Source organism: Diabrotica undecimpunctata, chromosome 5 (genome assembly GCF_040954645.1).
Source record: "Diabrotica undecimpunctata isolate CICGRU chromosome 5, icDiaUnde3, whole genome shotgun sequence".
NCBI classification, from domain to species: Eukaryota; Metazoa; Arthropoda; class Insecta; order Coleoptera; family Chrysomelidae; genus Diabrotica; species Diabrotica undecimpunctata.
The window spans coordinates 88,021,318-88,041,734 of NC_092807.1; the positions used below are offsets into that span (position 1 = coordinate 88,021,318).

At 31.3% G+C, this 20,417-nt stretch overlaps 1 protein-coding gene across 1 annotated transcript in view; it reads left to right on the forward strand.

Annotated features, from left to right (window-relative positions):
• Positions 1–20,417, forward strand: part of LOC140441436 (regucalcin-like) — a 211,802-nt gene that overhangs the window by 169,968 nt on the left and 21,417 nt on the right. The window contains exon 4 of the mRNA XM_072532167.1: positions 11,448–11,696. Coding sequence (XP_072388268.1) covers positions 11,448–11,696 — 249 coding nt within the window. The remainder of the gene's footprint in view (positions 1–11,447; positions 11,697–20,417) is intronic.

A 20,417-nucleotide genomic window follows, 5' to 3' on the forward strand; every position in this document is an offset into this window, starting at 1 on the left:
TATGTTTTTGAGCAGATATACAGAATTCTTTTCACTAGTTTCTTCTATCTTCAAAATATATATCCAGTTCATCCCAAACCCTTCTTTCAGTGCGTCATAGTTGATCGAATTCTCTCTAACGCATTAAGCTAGAAGTGACAGAAAAAAACGTAAGTCTGTGATTATTATACATAGAACTTAGAAAATTATGTATCGTTCACGGGTGTTTGCATATTAAAGCGAATTCTACTTACGGATATATAATTGGTTGGAGTTTAGAATGCGCTAAATAGATATCCACTCAATGATGCGTATAATTTGACGCATATGGTCTCAATAGTGACAGTACTATGATAATGTCAACTGATAAAATGATAATTGTCATTCCAGGTTACTATTTTCAGACATTTTACAGTGGAAATTTAATTTTGTATTTATTGTCATAAAAATATTTTAAATATGCCGAGATATACCGAAAAAGAACAAAGCCTAATATTAAAATTATTAAATTATTTTCAATTAGAAGATATTCCTATGTATTAAAACGGTTCTTTTTAGAACCACATTTTATTAAAATATAAGATATAATTGATGCCAGCCACATATCCCCTGTAATCATTGATTTTAATGAATTAGGTTCTGAATCGGATTGTGGATTGTTTGAAATATAATATTCATTTTTGTTATTGATAAAAAAAGAAGGTAAACTTACATTCGGTATCTTGTTTTTTAACTAAACTCCATTAACACTATTTCATCTGCATACCGAAACTGGTAGATTAACTCAAAAATCGACTGCTTCACTATTTAAACTGTCCATTGTTTTTTTACCTAAACTTCATAACACTCTATCATTTGCACACCCAATCTAGTAGAATAACTCACTATTTAAACTATTTTCACGATTTTATGATAAATCTTCACAAAATTAAACTAATGGCTGCCACAGAAACTTTCCGAAAATTACTTATCCGAAGTACTTACCTATATATATATATATATATATATATATATATATATATATATATATATATATATATATATATACATATATATATATATATATATATATATATATATATATATATATACATATATATATATATATATATCTAAAGTATTCAACTAGTGAATTCAGAGGTTTAATCGGTCATTCAGGTTGGCAAATAAAGAAAGAAGTCAACTACTTCATAAGTTTATCGAAGACGTTTCGCTTTATATTTCTAAAGCTTCATCAGTTCTCTAAAATATAACAAATGACATAGAGTTTATAAGAAATACAGATGTTTAAAGTTCATAACTTACAACTCAATATGTAGTATATTATCGATGGTATCATATATCTACTGTACACTTTACTCAATATTTAAAACTAACTTAAACAAAAAAAGAAAAAACAAAAAACAAAAAACAACACACAAACTTTGCCGAAAATAATGTTCATATTCGTAGATATGAATATTTAAAAAATTTTAAACGAACATTTGGCTTCATTTAGATGGTTCTCCGCTGAAGACCAACAAAGTTCTGATTTATTGCAATCTAGCAAACAACTTGACGCGATACCGAAAAATTTTTTTATTTAAGGGCCATGTGTCACCAAATTCCAAGGTTTGAGACAATTATGAACTTCTACAGGGGACATTGCATAATTAGTTGGACGGGTGGAATTTGTATGGCGGAAATATTTTGATATATTATTTTTAATTTATGTTTTAATGAAACTTGGAAATAGGGGATGATTTTGTTATTATTATGAATGGAAAATACGCCAACTTTTAATTTTAATTTTAATTTTATTTTCCATTCAAACTAATAACAAAATCATCCCCTATTTCCAAGTTTCATTAAAACATAAATTAAAAATAATATATCAAAATATTTCCGCCATACAAATTCCACCCGTCCAACTAATTATGCAATGTCCCCTGTAGAAGTTCATAATTGTCTCAAACCTTGGAATTTGGTGACACATGGCCCTTAAATAAAAAAATTTTTCGGTATCGCGTCAAGTTGTTTGCTAGATTGCAATAAATCAGAACTTTGTTGGTCTTCAGCGGAGAACCATCTAAATGAAGCCAAATGTTCGTTTAAAATTTTTTAAATATTCATATCTACGAATATGAACATTATTTTCGGCAAAGTTTGTGTGTTGTTTTTTGTTTTTTGTTTTTTCTTTTTTTGGTTAAGTTAGTTTTAAATATTGAGTAAAGTGTACAGTAGATATATGATACCATCGATAATATACTACATATTGAGTTGTAAGTTATGAACTTTAAACATCTGTATTTCTTATAAACTCTATGTCATTTGTTATATTTTAGAGAACTGATGAAGCTTTAGAAATATAAAGCGAAACGTCTTCGATAAACTTATGAAGTAGTTGACTTCTTTCTTTATTTGCCAACCTGAATGACCGATTAAACCTCTGAATTCACTAGTTGAATACTTTAGAAATATATATATATATATATATATATATATATATATATATATATATATATATATATATATATATATATATATACATATATATATATATATATATATATATATATATATATATATATATATATATATATATATATAGCCTATAAGACTTTCTTTATTTTAACATAATGGCCTCAAAAATTTTGACCGGTTTAGAATGCATATTTTTGAAAAAAAAATTAAATTTGAAAATAAATATCAGTTTCTTTTGAGAATAACTCCACATATACTCAATATACTTAAAAAATTAAAAAAGATAGAGAACAAAATTTGAGGTTTTTGTTAACAAAGATTTTTGTATATTTATGTAGGATAAAAAATAACTGAGATAAAAACGTTTAAAAATTAAATTTTACTGCGAGAACCATGTAACCGGGGTCATTTAACCTTTTATCTTTTAAAAAATAAGAAATTAAAAAGATTAAATTTAATACGTCTTATAGCCTTTGAAATTACCTTACAAATAGTTTTTGAATGAACCTGATATCATAAAAACTAACGGAGTAATTGTAAAAAAATCAATAAAATTTTTTTAGAAAAAATTTTGGAGATAGAAGAAACTAGTGAAAAGAATTCTGTATATCTGCTCAAAAACATAGTGGGACTTTCTAGTAAGCTGTGTGTCTGTTGAATATTTCAATAGAGTGTCGAAGAGTAGGGTTATTTTACAATGCAGTCTCGGGATCATGCAGTGGGGACAATTGACAAAATAGCCCTCTAATTAATGAAAAAGAGAAATTGGTGAAAAATTAACAATTAAAGTACTATTAATATTTGATTAATTTATGAAACATTACTTAAATAAAAAATGAATAAACTTCATATATTTTAATATTTATTTTAATACGTTTTCATCTTAACTAACAAATTAAATAAGTCACATAAACACTGAAAAAATTGTTCAGGAAAAATGGAAAGAATAATATTAATAAAGTTTGGAATATACATATTAATAAAGTTTATCATAACCAATAAAAAAGTGTCTAAATGATTAAAGCTATTAAAGCTAACAAAAAAACATTTTCCATTATTTTTATGACAATGGGTAGTTTTGAGGGTGCAAAATTTCGTAATAAATAAATAAATACTTTAATACTCGGTAAATGAGATTTAAATTCAGTAATGCATTATTCAAATAATTAAAGTTTCTTAAAATTAATTTTTCAACGATTCTGCTTTAAGGGGGTGGTTTTTAAGGGTTGAAATTTCACAGTCAATCAAAAATTATATCATAAACATTAACTATTTAGGTAATATTAATATGCGATTTGAGATTTCATGCTTATAAATGTTGCAAAATGTTTATTTTATTTAATTAATTGAGATTACTTATGCCAGAATGCCTAAATCTGCATTTTTTACCATTTTTAACAAAAGGGGTGGCTTTCATACCTAAAATGCAATAAGCGCAAGTTAATCATATGTCACTTTTGAAGTTGAGGGTAAAATATACTCAATCTCAAATTTTCATGCAAATTGATGGAGGTTCAGTGAAATCAGAAGTAATAGTTGATTTTAACCTTCATTCACTGTACAATACGTTATCAGGAATTATCTAATATAATAATAATATATTAGTACAATAATAATAATAACACAAAGTACTAATAATAAAATTTTATTTAAGCGCAAAGCTACAGAAGAAGGTTCAAAATGACCTCTCTAAAACGTATTGGTGGTCATATTTGCGCAAATATTCCTAGTGTACTTATTATTGTCTCACTTCTTTTTCTTCTTATTGCGCCTTCTCCTTACGAAGGTTGGAGATCCAAATCTCAATTGTAGATTTGGAAACTGTGCAGGAAAGATTTCTGTGGTTGAGCGGTCAAACCATCTCCTCAGGTTTTTCAGCCACGAGTTCTGGCTCAATCGATCTTTTGCCGTGCACTTTAACTTCCAATTTGATTTGAAGTAATTCATATCTTTCACCTCTCAACACATGACCCAAGTATTGTATTTTCCTCTCTTTGATTATACTGAGTCATTCTTTTTGATCCATGCGTCGAAGTACCTTACCGTTTGTAACTTTTTGTAACCATGGAATTCTCAGCATCTGTCTGTACCCATACATTTCAATGGCATTCCGTTTGTACATATACATTCCTCTTTCTGTTTTAGAGTCCATTGTCGAATATTCACAGCCATACAGCAAAACAAAGAAAACGTAAGAGCTGATCATTCGAATTCTGAGCTATAAGGTATAATCTTGTAAAAAATATTTTCATGTTCATGAGTATTTTCCTTGCTTGTTCCATTCTTGATAGGATTTCTTTATTTGGGTTACACTGGCTGTTGATATTTGCTTCCAAATATTTTATGAAAGTTACACATACGGTTATAATTCGATTCTTTAAATCATCAACATTTTCGACGGGAGAGATATAAACTAAGCATTTAAGAAAGCCACAAATGCAAAAATCTAGTTGATTTAAATCCGGCGATTGAACATGCCAATGTTCCCTACCTCCCTTACCTATTTGATGATTTGGATATACTGTATCTAAGTGATGACGTACATTAATATTAAAATAGGTTGGTGCTGTAGAGGAAAATCTTCAGAAATAATAAGTACCTCTTCTTATAGGAAACGAAGGTAAGTTTCGCCTGTTAGTCGGTGTGGGAGGAAACACAAACCGTTTGTGTGATCATTAATTACCAAAAGTCTTACATTTACCAACGACTGATGCTGACAATGAGATTTAAAGATTCCATGTAGATTTTCCTCAGCCTAAGTGAATATTATGGAAATTTCGTATACAATACAGTCTAAAAGTAGCATCATCAATAAACCAAACGCTATTTTAAAAATTGGAAATGTAAAGGATTTCATAAAAAATCCATTAGAAAAAATATGCACGGAAAAAAGTCTCTAGGTAGTAGAGCTTGCCCAAGTTATATATGAAACGGATACAGTTGATGTTCTATAAGAATTGTAAACACAGTGAAGTTGCTTACATTCAATATATTAGCAACTTTTCGAGTACTTCTTTCAGCTGACTCCGCAGTTAATTCGAGAACTGTCTGTTCTAGTTACACAGTTTGTTCTTCTTCACACGCACACAAATCACAACCAAGAATTATTATGTAGCTGATTTGTAAAATGCAATTATCTCGAAAACTGTTGAGTTTTGAAGTTAGTAACAAGTAAATCTTTTTTCTTAAAATAATGCTTCTAAATATTTTTTGATACAAATTGCACTAACTTGAAGAGCAGAAAACTTGTAGCGCCAATTTATGTCACATATATGTGGCTTATGTGGCACCCTTTATCAGCTACATCAAAGAATGCATCAAATTATAATTTCTCATACTAAAAAAGCCCTAGTTATAAATTCGTGCTAAGTAGTAACTATTTTAAAATTTCAATAAGTGCTCGATGCAGGCGAATGTCGACAACACGTACTAACTCGCTGTGCGCTTGTGATTCTGCAAGGGAGAAAAGCTATTTGTTTATTACTTGTTAACGCAATGTAAAAGAAAGTTTGTTTCATTTTTTAATACTATATTGACGAAAGAGGTTCAAACTTTCTATTAATGTGCATCTTTTAGAGAAATATGCACCACGTAAAAAGTTATGAGTAGAAAAGTTAGATTAAATCTTCGATTTTTCGATTTAAAAATTTTAATAAATTGTAAACTTTTTTTATATACCGCATTTTTAATGTATTTTCAGCCGTACTTTAGGATGGCACTGTTTGTATATTAATATATTTAAATTTAAAAATTTATTTATAAAAAAATTGGTACCACTTTTTGAGATAGGTGACCTACATATTACTATTCAGTGACAAATTTTACAATAAGATAAAATAGTTTTCTTTCTTTCTTTCTTTCTCCCCTTCCTTTTACCATATCAGGGTGTCGGATTTGGGCTAGAAGTTTTCCCGTCTCTATTACTTGCTGTATCCATTTTTTTCTTGGTCTGCCTCTTTTTCTTTTTCCGATGTTTTTTGCTTCATAAATTTTTCTTGTTATCCTATTGGATTGCATCCCCATCAGATGCCCATACCAGTTCATTTGTCTCTTTGCTATTTTGTTCATTATCGGTTCCTGGTTGGCCATTCTCCTAATATTCTCGTTGCTTAGTCTATCCCATTTTGTCTTTCCAACTATCCTTCTTAGATGTCTCATCTCCATTGCGTTTATCCTGCTCTTGTGTTTTTCCGGAATTGTCTAGTTTTTACTTGCATAGAGCACAGTCTGTATCACTATTGTGTTATATATTTTTATTCTTGTTTCTCAGCAAGTTCTCTTTTTCCCATTACTGGGGCTAACGCATAATATAACTTGTTTGATTTCTTTGCTCTATTTGTTATTTCCCAGTCTATTTTTCTGTCATTAGTTATTATACTTCCCAGGTATTCGTAAGTTATTACTATTTTCAATTTTGAGTTTTTACATTTTATCTTTATTTGATTATCTTCCTTAACTCCTTTGCCGCTGATTATCATTATCTTACTTTTTTTCTCGTTTATCTCCATTTTTAGTTCTTCTATTCGTTCTACCCATATATCCATTAGTTTCTGCATTTTATTCTCGGAATCTGCTATTAGTACTATGTCGTCTGCATACATTAAGGACTCTATTGTTACCGGTTGTAATCTGTGGTAACCTATTATTGTCTGTAGTTGATTGGTTCTGACTCTAGTGTTTCTTATCAATTCGTTTATTACTATTATATAGTAATGAACGAATTGATTTAGTGAATAGTCTCACCCCTGTTACATAATATATTAAAATAAACATTGTAGAAGTTTTCAGGGACTTTCTGCCCTGAGTTGTAATATACTCTTTCATTCTGGGTTTAAATCTTTCAAGAATATTTATTAGTTTTCTCCGGATTCGAAAATAATTGATACATTTAAAACACATTGGAAATTTTGCCAGGAGACATTTGGCGCCTTTTTCCTTAATTAAATAAATGTATCTTTTACAAATGGCAAGAAACTTTTTATTTTTAAATAAAATAAATTTATTAAAAAATACAATTAACATAAGTACAATTTAAAAAATATATTTATTTAGTTCAAATAAATGTTTTAATCATATACTCTACGACACTGGTCGTTCATCTCTAACCATTTAAAATACCCCCGTAATAGGATTATAAGGTATTGTATTCCTTCATATATAAGGTGGGTTAGTCGAAAACGTCTTAAACCGTCAGTTTTAGGTTGGTTTTTACTATTATATCGTATTACCTATCCTCTCTGTATTTCAGTTTTCTAATTAGGGTTAAACTTGTAGTGAGCTATCAACAAATTGTGAACCGAGTGTAGTTAGTGATGGAATTTTGATAGCCAGATGCCTCATTAATGTAGATGAGATGATTCCAGTAAGGGTTGCTAATTTGTCTAAAAATCCTTTTAAATTGAAGAAAGAACAACAAATAGCATTCTGTACACCAATAGAAAAAATACGCAATTAAATTAAACAATTAAACAAAATTAACGAATTTATTAATGAAAACTATAACATTTTTGAATCCGAGAAATCTACAAAGCGTACTAGTTTAGTTTAACATAGAATTTATACTGGAGATGCAAGACCAATTCGTCAAGCACCACAGAGATTGCCATTTGCTAGACAAAAAGAAGTTGAAAACATAATACAAGACATGATAAATGCTGATATTATCGAAGAAGCTTTGGGACCCTGGTGTTCACCAGTAATCTTAGTAACTAAAAAAGATGGATCTACTCGCTTTTGTGTAGACTACAGAAGATTAAACCAGGTTACAGAAAAAGACAGTTAGCCGTTGCCATAAATAGATGATACACTAAACGCTGTATCAGGTGCTAAATGGTTTTCTACCCTAGATTTAAAAAGTGGCTACTGGCAAGTAGAAATACATCCTGATGATCGAGACAAAACAGCTTTTTCAACTGGCCGTGGTTTCTACAGGTTTCAGGTTCTACCATTTGGTCTGTGTAATGCTTCAGCTACGTTTGAACGTCTAATGTAGATGGTTTTAAGAGAACTTACCTGGAAAACGTGTCTAGTATATCTTGATGATATAATGATTATGCCCAAAACGTTTGATGAACATCTAAACCACTTAAGCGAGGTATTTGACAGATTGAGAAATGCCAATTTAAAGTTAAATTATAAGAAATGTTCACTATTTCAAAGAGAGGCATACTATTTAGGACATATCGTTTCAGTAGAAGAAATTAAAACTGATCCAGAGAAGATTTCAGTTATTAAAGATTGGCCTAAACCAGGAAATAAAAAGGAAATTAGAAGTTTTCTTGGACTCTGTTCATATTACCGAAAATTTATTAAATATTTTGGCCGCACAGCTAAGCCCCTTTATTGACTAACCGAAACCAACATTGAATTTGACTGGATACCGGATTCTTAAAATGCTTTCATAGATTTAAAAAAACGACTTACAACAGCACCAATTCTAGCGTATCCACGAGAAGATGGCAAATTTCTGTTGGATTGTGACGCATCTCAGCATGGTATTGGAGCAGTATTATCACAAGAAGAGGAAGGCAAAGAAAAAGTTATTGCATATTTTAGTAAAATAATGGGAAAGGCTGAAAAGAATTATTGTGTTACCAGAAAAGAGCTCCTAGCTATTATAAAAGCCCTAGAACATTTTCATACTTTTCTTAATAACAGAAATTTTATAGTTAGAACTGATCATAGCGCTTTACAGTGGCTAATGAATTTTAAGAAGCCAGAGGGACAAGTGGCTCGGTGGATAGAGAGACTCCAACAGTATAACTTCGACGTAGTACATAGAAAAGGGCGTCTCCATAACAATGCCAATATTTTTTCTAGGTGACCCTGTTTGGAACGACAATGCCAGTACTGTAAAAGACTTGAAGATTAAGAGAACATAACCGAAGAAGTAAGTCTCCAGGTAACCACAGTTATACAGGAAGAAGATAATGATCAGACTTCCCTGGAAAACCTTAAAAAGAGTCAAAAGAAAGATAATAACTTAAAAGTCATACGATAATGGCTTAAAAATGAAGTAAGAAATAATTTGCCAGAAAATAACCAAATACAGTGGAACTATAAAAGCGTACTGGGCTCAATGGGAATCTCTGTATCTTTCCAATGGTCTATTATATCGGAAGTGGGAAAGTGTGGATGGAGTACGTATAGTTCAACAAGTGGTACTGCCGAAATCACACATTAAAAGTGTGTTGCAAGAACTTCATAGCAGCCTTTCTGGAGAACATTTTGGAGTCAAAAGAACACTGGCCAGAGTTCCAGACAGATTTTACTGGATCAACTGTCGCCGAGATGTAGAAGATTGGTGTAGTAAATGCGATTTATGTAATGGTAAAAAAGGCCCTAGAACAAGAAGTCGTGGTAAAATGGCACAATATCTTTCCGAAGAGCCTTTTGAACGACTTGCAGTGGATATTCTTGGTTCACTTCCGATAACAGAGAGAGGGAACAAGTACTTAATGGTAGCAATGGATTATTTTTCAAAATGGCCTGAAATTGTACCCCTTCCTAAGCAAGAAGCGACTATAGTAGCAGAAGCATTTATAACACACGTCGTATCAAGACATGGAGTTCCCTTAGAGTTACATTCTGATCAAGGACGAAATTTTGAATCAGAATTATGGCAAGAATTAATGAAAATCTTGGGTATTAAGAAAACTCGCACTACGCCTCTCCATCCTCAATCAGACGGAATGGTCGAAAGACATAATAGAACTGTGTGTCAATACCTTTCAATGTTTGTCTTTGATAATCAAGAATATTGGGATAGTTTAATTCCTCGATTCCTGTTAGCCTATAGAAGTTCCAAACATGAAGCAACTGGTTATTCTCCATCAATGATGATCACCGGAAGAGAAATGAAGCTTCCTAAAGATCTTATTTTCGGAAGATTGCCTCCCTGCTAAGAAGAACGTTCATCCCCGACCTACATTAAAAATTTGAAAGAAAAATTAGAAAAAGTCTACGAATTTGCTCGTAAAAGTTTGAAGCTTCAAAGTGATAAAGCCAAGGCCAGGCTCGACATGCATGCTACTGGTACAACTTTCACAATAGGTGACCCAATATGGTTATACAATCCCACACGTAAGAAAGGACTTTGTCCGAAACTTCAACGAAACTGGGAAGGCCCGTATACCATCCTGCAGAAAATAAATAATCTAATCTATCGCATCCAGTTTTCAGCTAGAAGTAAACCCAAGGTAGTTCATATCGAGAGACTAGCTCCATACCACGGAACTGATCCACCCCGTTGGCTTCAATCTATCCCCGATAGTCCAGTTATTCGAGGCGAATAACTTTAAAGGAAGAAGCACTGTTACGAAAGATTTATCGCACATAGGAAAAGTCCATTGACGAAAAAGAAGTAGTTCGAGAACATTCAAGATGACATCGAAAATTCTTGAAATGTCTAGTGAAGTTTGGAACGTCAGAAAATATATATATATATATATATATATATATATATATAAACAGATGTTTTTGACAGTTGGGTGACAGTTGTATTTTTAATTTGGAATGTTGAAGGATATAGTTGTCAGTTAGTTAAAAAGTATTGTAATATTGTTGGTGTTGAATAAAGTTAATTTTCAAGAGATGTAACAATATTAAGACTGTCGTTTTAGTTAACTAAAATAAATAAATTAATATATCAAGATATTTAGTTTGTTAACAATATATTGTTTCCTGTCTTATCTTTTAATGCTTTGTGAATTGTCCCACATACAAACCGAAATCTCTACCTTTCTCGAAACATGTGCAATAATAAATTTTCATCTTGCTACTTCCCGTCAAATTATTAAAACGACTCACTTGTTCTAATGGATGATCGTTAATTACTATTTTCGTTCTTATGGACTATTTACCTTTGAACGCCATAACTTTTGTCTTTTTCATATTAATGTAAAAGGGAGTTTTTGATAACCAACCTTCAGTTTTGTCAACTGTAATAACATTGATATCTATTACTTGTAAATTTTTAAAGTAAATAAAATTCTATTGCGTTCTAGGAACAATGGGATCTGAGGGACAAGGCCTCTTATACACCATTACCAAGAAAAATTTGAACAACCCTAACATAGCAGTGCAATCCGTGTCGACTAGTAACGGTCTAGCATGGAACAAAGCAAACAACAAATTATACTACATTGATACACCTACACTAAAAGTTGTGTCGTTTGACTATGATGACGAAAACGGTACAATTTCTTCTACGAACAAGACTGTTTTTGATCTAAGGTCAACTAATAATGTTACAGGTAAGTTAAACGATTTACACTTAATTTTTTTACCAAAAAAGAGTTCAAGTTTCCTCTTGGTGAAATTTATACTATTCGTTTTATAGTTTTAACAAACAAGAAATAACTCAATTAATGGATTTATTAATCAAAAATAATCATCATTATCATTGACCTTTCAAGTCATAGTGGGTCGTGGCCTACTCCAGGATCAACTTCTATTCCTTTCTATTCTTCGCCTTGATTTTTTAGTTTCGTACTTTTAACACTCAAATAATAAAAAAGAATTTTATATGACATTACAATATCGAAGAATAGAAAAGCAACAGTAGACCACATATACATTGAAATATCGAGGCATTAGTCTATTGAAAAATATTATACTAGATTAACAACACGGTTTTTGAAAATGCACGTCTACCAACTACAATGATTTCATTATAAAACAAATTTATTTTCGAAAAATGAAGAGAATCTAAACTTTAAATGCATATCACATTTCTTATTATTCAAGTGATTTCAAGTGATCAAGTGAAACAGATTTTTATTGGTATTGTTAAACAATTCACGGAGATTTTTTACCGAGGAATATTTTCTTCTTCCTATTAATCTTCTTCTACTTATTATTCTTCTCCTGTTCGTCTTTATACCTCGGCATTGATGACTCCATGCACACATAAAATTCATACTTTTCTGCTATATGCTCAGAGCTTAAAAGCTTATATTTTGTTTCTCTTTAGTGTTCATAATTTCATGCCGTAATACAGAACTGACTACATAACACCTCATAAGGCGTATTTTAGTTCTAAGCTTTTTATAAAAATATTATCTGATCTTTTTTAATTCGGATGTTTATTTCAAGAAAACTGCCTACTTTAGTATTAAAATGATCACGTAAATAATCGTACTTGCTCACTCTTTTGATTGTCTGTGTATGTATATATTTTCTATGTTGTGTTTAGTGATAGACCATACTCCTAACAAACTTCCGCGACTGCATTAAAAGTTATAATCAGGATTAGTGATTTTGTACATATTTCAATTTAAATATGATTACTTAGCACTATTTCACTTATGAAAAAAATCACTAAAAAATTACTATATTTACAAAATATTCTGAAGTATTTATTTAAACTTTCACAGACAGATTCCGAGTGTGTATTTGAACGAGGTAATATCGTATCAGTATTTTGCTCTGAGTTTTAGTGCTTTTTGTGAAACCTAACAACTACTTTTAAATACTAGTAAGACCAGACTTTACCGTATGTATTGATAAGCCTAATTGTATGTTTTTTTGGATCGATTAGTTAATTAGCAAATTGATAATTTCTTCAAAAACTGGGTTAGCTGCCAGTGGCGTAGGCCTAACTAATATGTATTTTTGGAAGAAAATACATAAAACCTAACTAAATTCAATAAATAGTTAAATTTTTATTTTACCTTTGACGACAAGGGTACCGATAACAAATCAAATAGATCAAATCATGATAAATCAAATCAGATCCTCACAGTTCACAACTTTTCAAGATGTCACAAAATATTCAGCATAATTCTACTCCAACTTCCTCATATGCAACTGCAACCAAATCAACTTCTCGATCAACTTTTTCAAAGAGGGATCAAGCCATAGTATTGCATGCTGATGAAAATCTAAAATTGTTCCAAATAAATTCTATTCGCATCCAGAATATCCAGAATTTGTATATGTTTAACTAATTCAGAACTCGTCGACAAACTTCTAAAATCTCATCCGATTTTCACAGTAGGAAACACTGTGATGAATTTTCGTAGGCCAGGCAAGTCTCCCCCACAAAAAGAATAATAATATCCAATATATCTCCATGCATACCACACGACCTTGCAGAAAATGCTATAAAAGAACTTGGGCTCCAACTGGCCTCCCCCGTCTTATTTTTAAAAGCAGGTAGTTCTAGCGATGAATGTATGTTTTTACCTCTGATGATAATTTTAATCTGCAAACTTTATTAGTTATCCCATTCGAAGGTAATAAAAACAAAATATTTTTGTTCACAGACAAAATGGAATGCTACATATGCAAGAAGTCAGGGCATATTGCCTCAAATTGTCCCAATCCTCCACCCAATTATATAACATCCCAGCCTCAGCAGTTAATATCAACCCAGGTAACAGATCTCTCACCCCCCCCCCCAGTCTTCTATACAACCCGCAACATTACCACATATGTCTGGGTCAGAACTAAACAATTCCATAATGACTAAAACACCCACATATAAACGTTACCACTCTAAAATCGAGAGTACAAGTGAGCAGACTAATATTCCCGATAACATCTCTGTCGCAAATTCGTCCGACGACAACATCATGCCTCCCTGTAGTAGAGACCTTAATAAACCAAAAAAGAAACCCAGAACAAGTTGACCGTCAGAACGTTACATTTCCAATTTAACAAAAGACGCTATTAAAGAAGCCGTTAAGCAAACCTCAGAATCACTTGTTATTCCTCTAGAACACTTGATAGCCTTTGTCGAAAACACTTTCGGCTGTAATGACCCCTACGCTGAAGTTCTTGAGTTTACAGAAAATGTTTCAGGGCTAATTTCTAACATTTAAGCATTATACATAACTTGTCAGAAAATGTCTATCAAAAACAGGCTAACCCGTCTAACCAAAAAACTGAGAAAGCCCTTAGGTACTGATCCAGAAGAACCCGAAAGTACGCCGAGTTTAAATCTTTCCACCGATTCTAATGAAGATAACTACAATTCTGACAGCTCACAACCATCCCAATATTCTCAATTCAGCTTCACATAAAACTAACACCATGCTAAGACTAAGTCAATGGAACTGTGATGGTTTTTATCCCAGACTAGAATATTTACAAAAACTCATATCGGACTACTCGCCCAAGTTTATGTGTTTTCAAGAAACCAGTTTCACCAAAGATCACAACCTCTACCTAAAAAACTACACTAGCTACAACTTCCTAAGAACTACACACCTACGAGCAAGTGGCAGCTCGTCTATTTTTGTTTCCAACGATAACTTTTATCAAGAGTTTGACTTACACTCAAGCCTAGAAGCGATTACGATAACCGCATGGTGTGTCAACAAGAGAGTTATTTGTTCTATATTTATTCCTCCAAACTACAACTTATTCAGCTCAGAGCTAAGCGACCTCATAAAACAACTGCCAAACCCTTTCATCTTAGTTGGAGACATTAACGCTCACAGCACAACATGGGTTTCCCAGCGCACCTTTGGGAGAGGTGAACATATCGAAGATATCATCAGTAACTCTAGCATCAACCTCTTGAATACAGGGAGCTCCACATATTTCCACATCCAGTCTGGAACCTCTTCTTGCATATACCTAAGTTTTTGCGATCCTAGAACCGCTCCTCTGCTTCAATGGAAAACACTAGATAGCTTATATAATAGCAATCACTACGCCATTTTAATCTCAAGTCATATCACCGAAAATGCGGAAGCCAAAACCAAATGGAAAATTACCATGCAATTTGGAGGTTATTCAGTGATACTCTTAAAGACCTTTTAAACCAAACAATGTTCAAGGAACACATCGACACTGCCGTAGAGCAATTTACAAATAATTCCATAATTCGTTTCGTAAACGACTGTCACCTTTACTACTTAGTGTAATTATATTAAGATGGTGTTAATGTATGTAATAACATATTGTAAATTGCCGAGGCACTTTAATTTAAAATAAAAAAAAATTGAATTAAATGTATATAATAAAAAGGTTTTATAGGATTCAAACTTCTTATTCCCTGGATATATTATTGTATGAGTTGATAATCGTTGTGCCATTTAGAGATGTCTTATGAGATTGTCTTTGGTAGTTACATTCACTTATCACGTATATAACGTTCTGGAAATTTTAGGAATATTTTTGGTTTCCTTTTCAATTACATATACCAACTTTATTTGAAGTATATGTATACGAAAATGTATACCTTCTCATGTATCCCGTCAGTCTAGTCTAAACTTATTATTTCCATCTCTTATTTCATTGTAAGATGACGCTATACTTTAAAAACTTCGAGGCAGGTGAAATCGAAATCATGAGAATGTTCCTTGATTGTTTATTTAGGTATAAAGAAAACTTTAAATTGGCACCGTAAGACTTCTCGAAAATAATAACCTGTCGACGAGAGTAAAATATATATTTTAATTTCTTGGATTTAAAATATTTGCTTGATTTATATTTAACTATTAGTGAATTTTATTTTGAGATTATTGTGTAAATTGCTTTGGAGCAAGAATTTAAAGATAGAAAGAACATAATTAATTATAAGTCTCAAATAACTGTCAAAGTGTAAATATTCATTTTAAATTTCTCAGCAAATTTGCAAATTTTGTGCAGTAATTATTTACAGTTTAATTATAAATAGTTAAGTGAAAATTACATGAAACACCCTTAAGTGAACACATCGTATTAGTTTTAGTAGTAGTATTATATAGTAGGCTTATTCAGCGTATTCAGACATAGCTCACTAGTACAAAAACCATAATTGGACGAGCAATATTCGTAGCAAAAAATTTAGATTTCGATGATCTAAATGCGATCATTATGAATTTTCTTTCAGGAAATTTGGTTTCGTTTAAATTAGTCGACACAGTTATAAAACATAGTCAACTATCCTACAGAGTTTTTGAATATATTATTAATTATCTGGACTCCCGTCTAACAATTCCCAATTAAAAGTAGGATCATTATGGTATAGTAGGTCATTATGCTGTGTAACATTAATCAACCTCGACTACGTAATGAAAACGAAATAAAACGAGACTGACTGTGAAAAGGATAATTAATACTGTAAAGTAATTGAGGTAACGATCATCAATGAAAAATACAAAGGAGAGGATGTCTTGATCGGGCGTATACCGATGATTCCAACGAACGTATTATTTGATTTTAAACGTTTACAATTTTCCGTGCGTTTGGCTTTTACAATGCCAATAAAGAAATCACAAAACCAACCTTTGGAAGTTTGCGGACTTAACGTAGACTTTCCAGGTTTCGCGCATGGACAATTATTCGCGTGTCGGAAACCGTCATCGTTATATATTTAAGCAACGCAAAAAAAATTAAAATATTGTTTTTCAGACAGCATTAAATTAATTAAATTTTTTTCATACATAATTTTTTTTACAGGCCAAACCATTATGTGTGTTGGGTTGGTATGCGATTTTTACAACTCTGTAAATAATAGATATAATTTGTCGAGATCACTTTTTTTATAGAATTTTTTATACCGAGCCTGTATTATACAGTGAACGGCTAAATTATGGAATATTATCATTATTTCGAGAACCATCGAGTTTTGAGGGAAATCCCGAAACAGGTCGATTTTTGTTATAAAATACTCATCTTATAACATACATGGAGTAGGGATGACGTCACTAGTGTAGGTGTAGTGACATAACCGTTAATTTTTTTTTTAATAGAAATTGGTATAATGTGATACCTCGCTTGAAGGAGAATTTAATTCTCTATTTAACGATATTACATTTTTAACATACTAACTAATTTAACATTATTAAATATACATGACAATGCTCACAGTAGTTCAACACAAATGGGTGAATATGCTGGAGTTTCCCGCAAAAAAGAAAAATACCATCCCTACAAAATTCAACTACATCAGGAATTAAACGACGATGATCCCGATCACCGAGTCAATTTTCTGAAATTATGCAGGATTTAGCATCCGCAATCCACATTTCATCAATCAAATCCTTTTTTCCGATGAAGCCACATTTTTTATACATGGTACTGTGAATCGTCAAAATTTCAGATATTGGAGTCAAGAAAACCCATATTGGATGACTGAGTCACACACGCAATATCCTCAGAAAGTAAATGTATGGGCAGGGATCATTAATGACAGAATCATTGGCCTTTTTTCTTTGAAGAAAATCCAACAGGAGAACGTTATTTAACTTTTTTGAGAAATCAACGTATACCTGTCCTTGCTAACATGTATCCAAATGCAAATAATCCAAATTTACCTAGTGAAAAGATCTGGTTTTAACAAGATGGAGCCCCTTCGTATTACGCACGTGAAGTACGTCAATTTTTAAATCATTGCTTTCTCAGGAGGTGGATCGGAAGACAAGGTTTTATAGAGTGGCCAGCAAGGTCGCCAGATCTAACACCTCTAGACTTTTTCCTGTGGGGTTATATAAAATCAAAAGTTTATGTCAATAAATCCCAAAACTTACAGAACTGGAAAGATAGAATTGGGCACGAAATGAGTCTAATTACTCCAGAAGTCATCCGCAATGTACTTGATGAATGTGTCCGTAGATTCGCATATTGTCAAGAAACCGATGGATGGCATTTCGTACATTTAATTTAAAATAATTATTATGCATAATTTGGCTACTTTAAAGTACATTATTAATTAAATCATTAGTTGTAATTTAGTTGAATTTAAATTAAAGTTATTGTTTTTGTACCCTTAAAAAAATATTTTAATTAAAAATAAAATGTCGTTAAATAGAGAATTAAATTCTCATTTAAATGAGTTGTCGCATTATACCGATTTTTATTTAAAAAAATTAACGATTACGTCACTACACCTACACTGGTGACATCATTCCTACTCCATGAACGTTATAACATGAGTATTTTATAACAGAAATCGACCTGTTTCGGTATTTCCCTCAAAACTCGACGGTTCTCGAAATAATGATAATATTCCATAATTTAGCCGTTCACTGTATGTAATACTGTTAGGAATCTTATTTCTTGTAGCATTTTAAAATAATTACTATTTTAATGGGAATAGCCCACAATTGAAGTTTAAAGTAAGTTTATTGACGTTTAAATTTACACTTCGGAAATCGTTGAAATTGAAAAGTGGAAATTTAAACGTCAATAAACTTACTTTAACTTTAAATTGTGGCTTATTCCAATTTAAATAGTAATTATATATAATCCGTTCCCGATATAGGCCCGAGAGCGGTTCTTAGTTGACTACTAGATGGTACATAGTACATCTAATTCAATGATGTACTATACTGAATGATTACATATACTCATATACCAGTCTTATCTAGAGTAAAAATGACAATGATTATCTCCGTTAATTACTTTAAACTAGGGATGGGAAAAACCTACCGGTTTTAACCGAAAACCATTTTTTTTTTTACTTCCCAGTAACCGGTTTTATCGGTTGTTTTTTGTCCCGGATATACCCGGTTTTTTATTTTTAAAGTAAAAACCGGTTAGGTATTAGGTTTTTACGGTAATTAGAATTGGGTTAAGTATTATTTTGGATCCCAATCATAATTATTATTCTCAAGTTATTATTCCAAACAAAACCATAATTCAAATTTTGTTTTATTTTATAAATACAGAAGCAAACTGAAAGTGCAAACTTGTAACCTATTGGATTAAAAAAACCGAAAACCGGTTTTTGGAAAAATCGGTTTTTTTGGCCGGTTATAACCGCCAGGTTAAACCGTAAGCAAAAAAAAGCGGTATAATCGAAAACTGGTGTTTTATTACCGTTATATTATTTAACCGTATTATACGGTTCTAAAACCCGATATCTTAAGTTAGAATCCCATGCATACTTAAGTTGTATAGTCGTCAATTTACTTACGAGCAAAATTATTAACAATAGAGACCTCAAGTAATACCATTTGATACGGTAAATTGTCTCCTGAGATTTGCTGCTAAGGTGATTATCACAAATTAATATGCATGTGTAATTAAATTTCAAATGCTACATCTAATTTTCTATTAATAGTACAGGCATAGTTGTTTAATTACCATTTACGTCGTATAAAGTACATATATACAAAACATATATATATATATATATACATATATATATATATATATATATATATATATATATATATATATATATATATATATATATATATATGTTGGAAATATCGGGTATGTGGTCTGTATTAAATAAAAATCTTTGTTTTTTCTAAAGCTCAATATTTATTTATTTAATAGCTTCATCGGGAGTAAAGAAATTAAAAGATTATACATATAAATAAAATTGAATATTAAAATAACATCATTGCTGATGTATATGTACATCCAATAAAATGCATGTTAAAATTTAAAATATCTTTGAGCACGTTCGTTAACAACGAACGTGGTGTGATTTCGCTTTTTGTACTAGTTTTCTCCATTCTTTTCTCTCTTTGATTGCCTCTCTTTCTTTTACCTGGTGGTATCCATTCCGTTATAACTATTAATGGGTTGCCCTTCTCTCTTCTCATTGTCTCCATACCATCTAATTATTTGTGCTTTTATAGCTCTGTGTTCTTTTGGCCCATCCATTCTGGTATTTCGTGATTTATCGGCTGTCTTGCATTCTCTTCGTTTTCCCTCTTTGGTCCCAATATTTTGCTGATAGTCTTCCTGTTTCTGTTCTTTCTCTTCCGGTGTCTATTATTGCTTGGGAATCTCGCATTGTCATTTCTATCATTCTTATAATTTTATTTGGTATATTGCTCTCTTGTAAGTCTTGGATCATTTTTCTTTTGTTTAGTTTGTCAATTTAAAGTCTAAGAAAAGTATATGTGTTTCTCCGTCGTACTCGTATGTTTTCTCTATCACTTGTTTTAGCGTATGTATAGTGTCTATCGTGGATCTTCCTTTTCTAAAACCGTACTGGTAATCTCCTATGCTTTGTTCTGTATATATTGTTGGTCTATAATTATACCAGTCATTTCTTTATATATTACATTCAGTAAATTAAT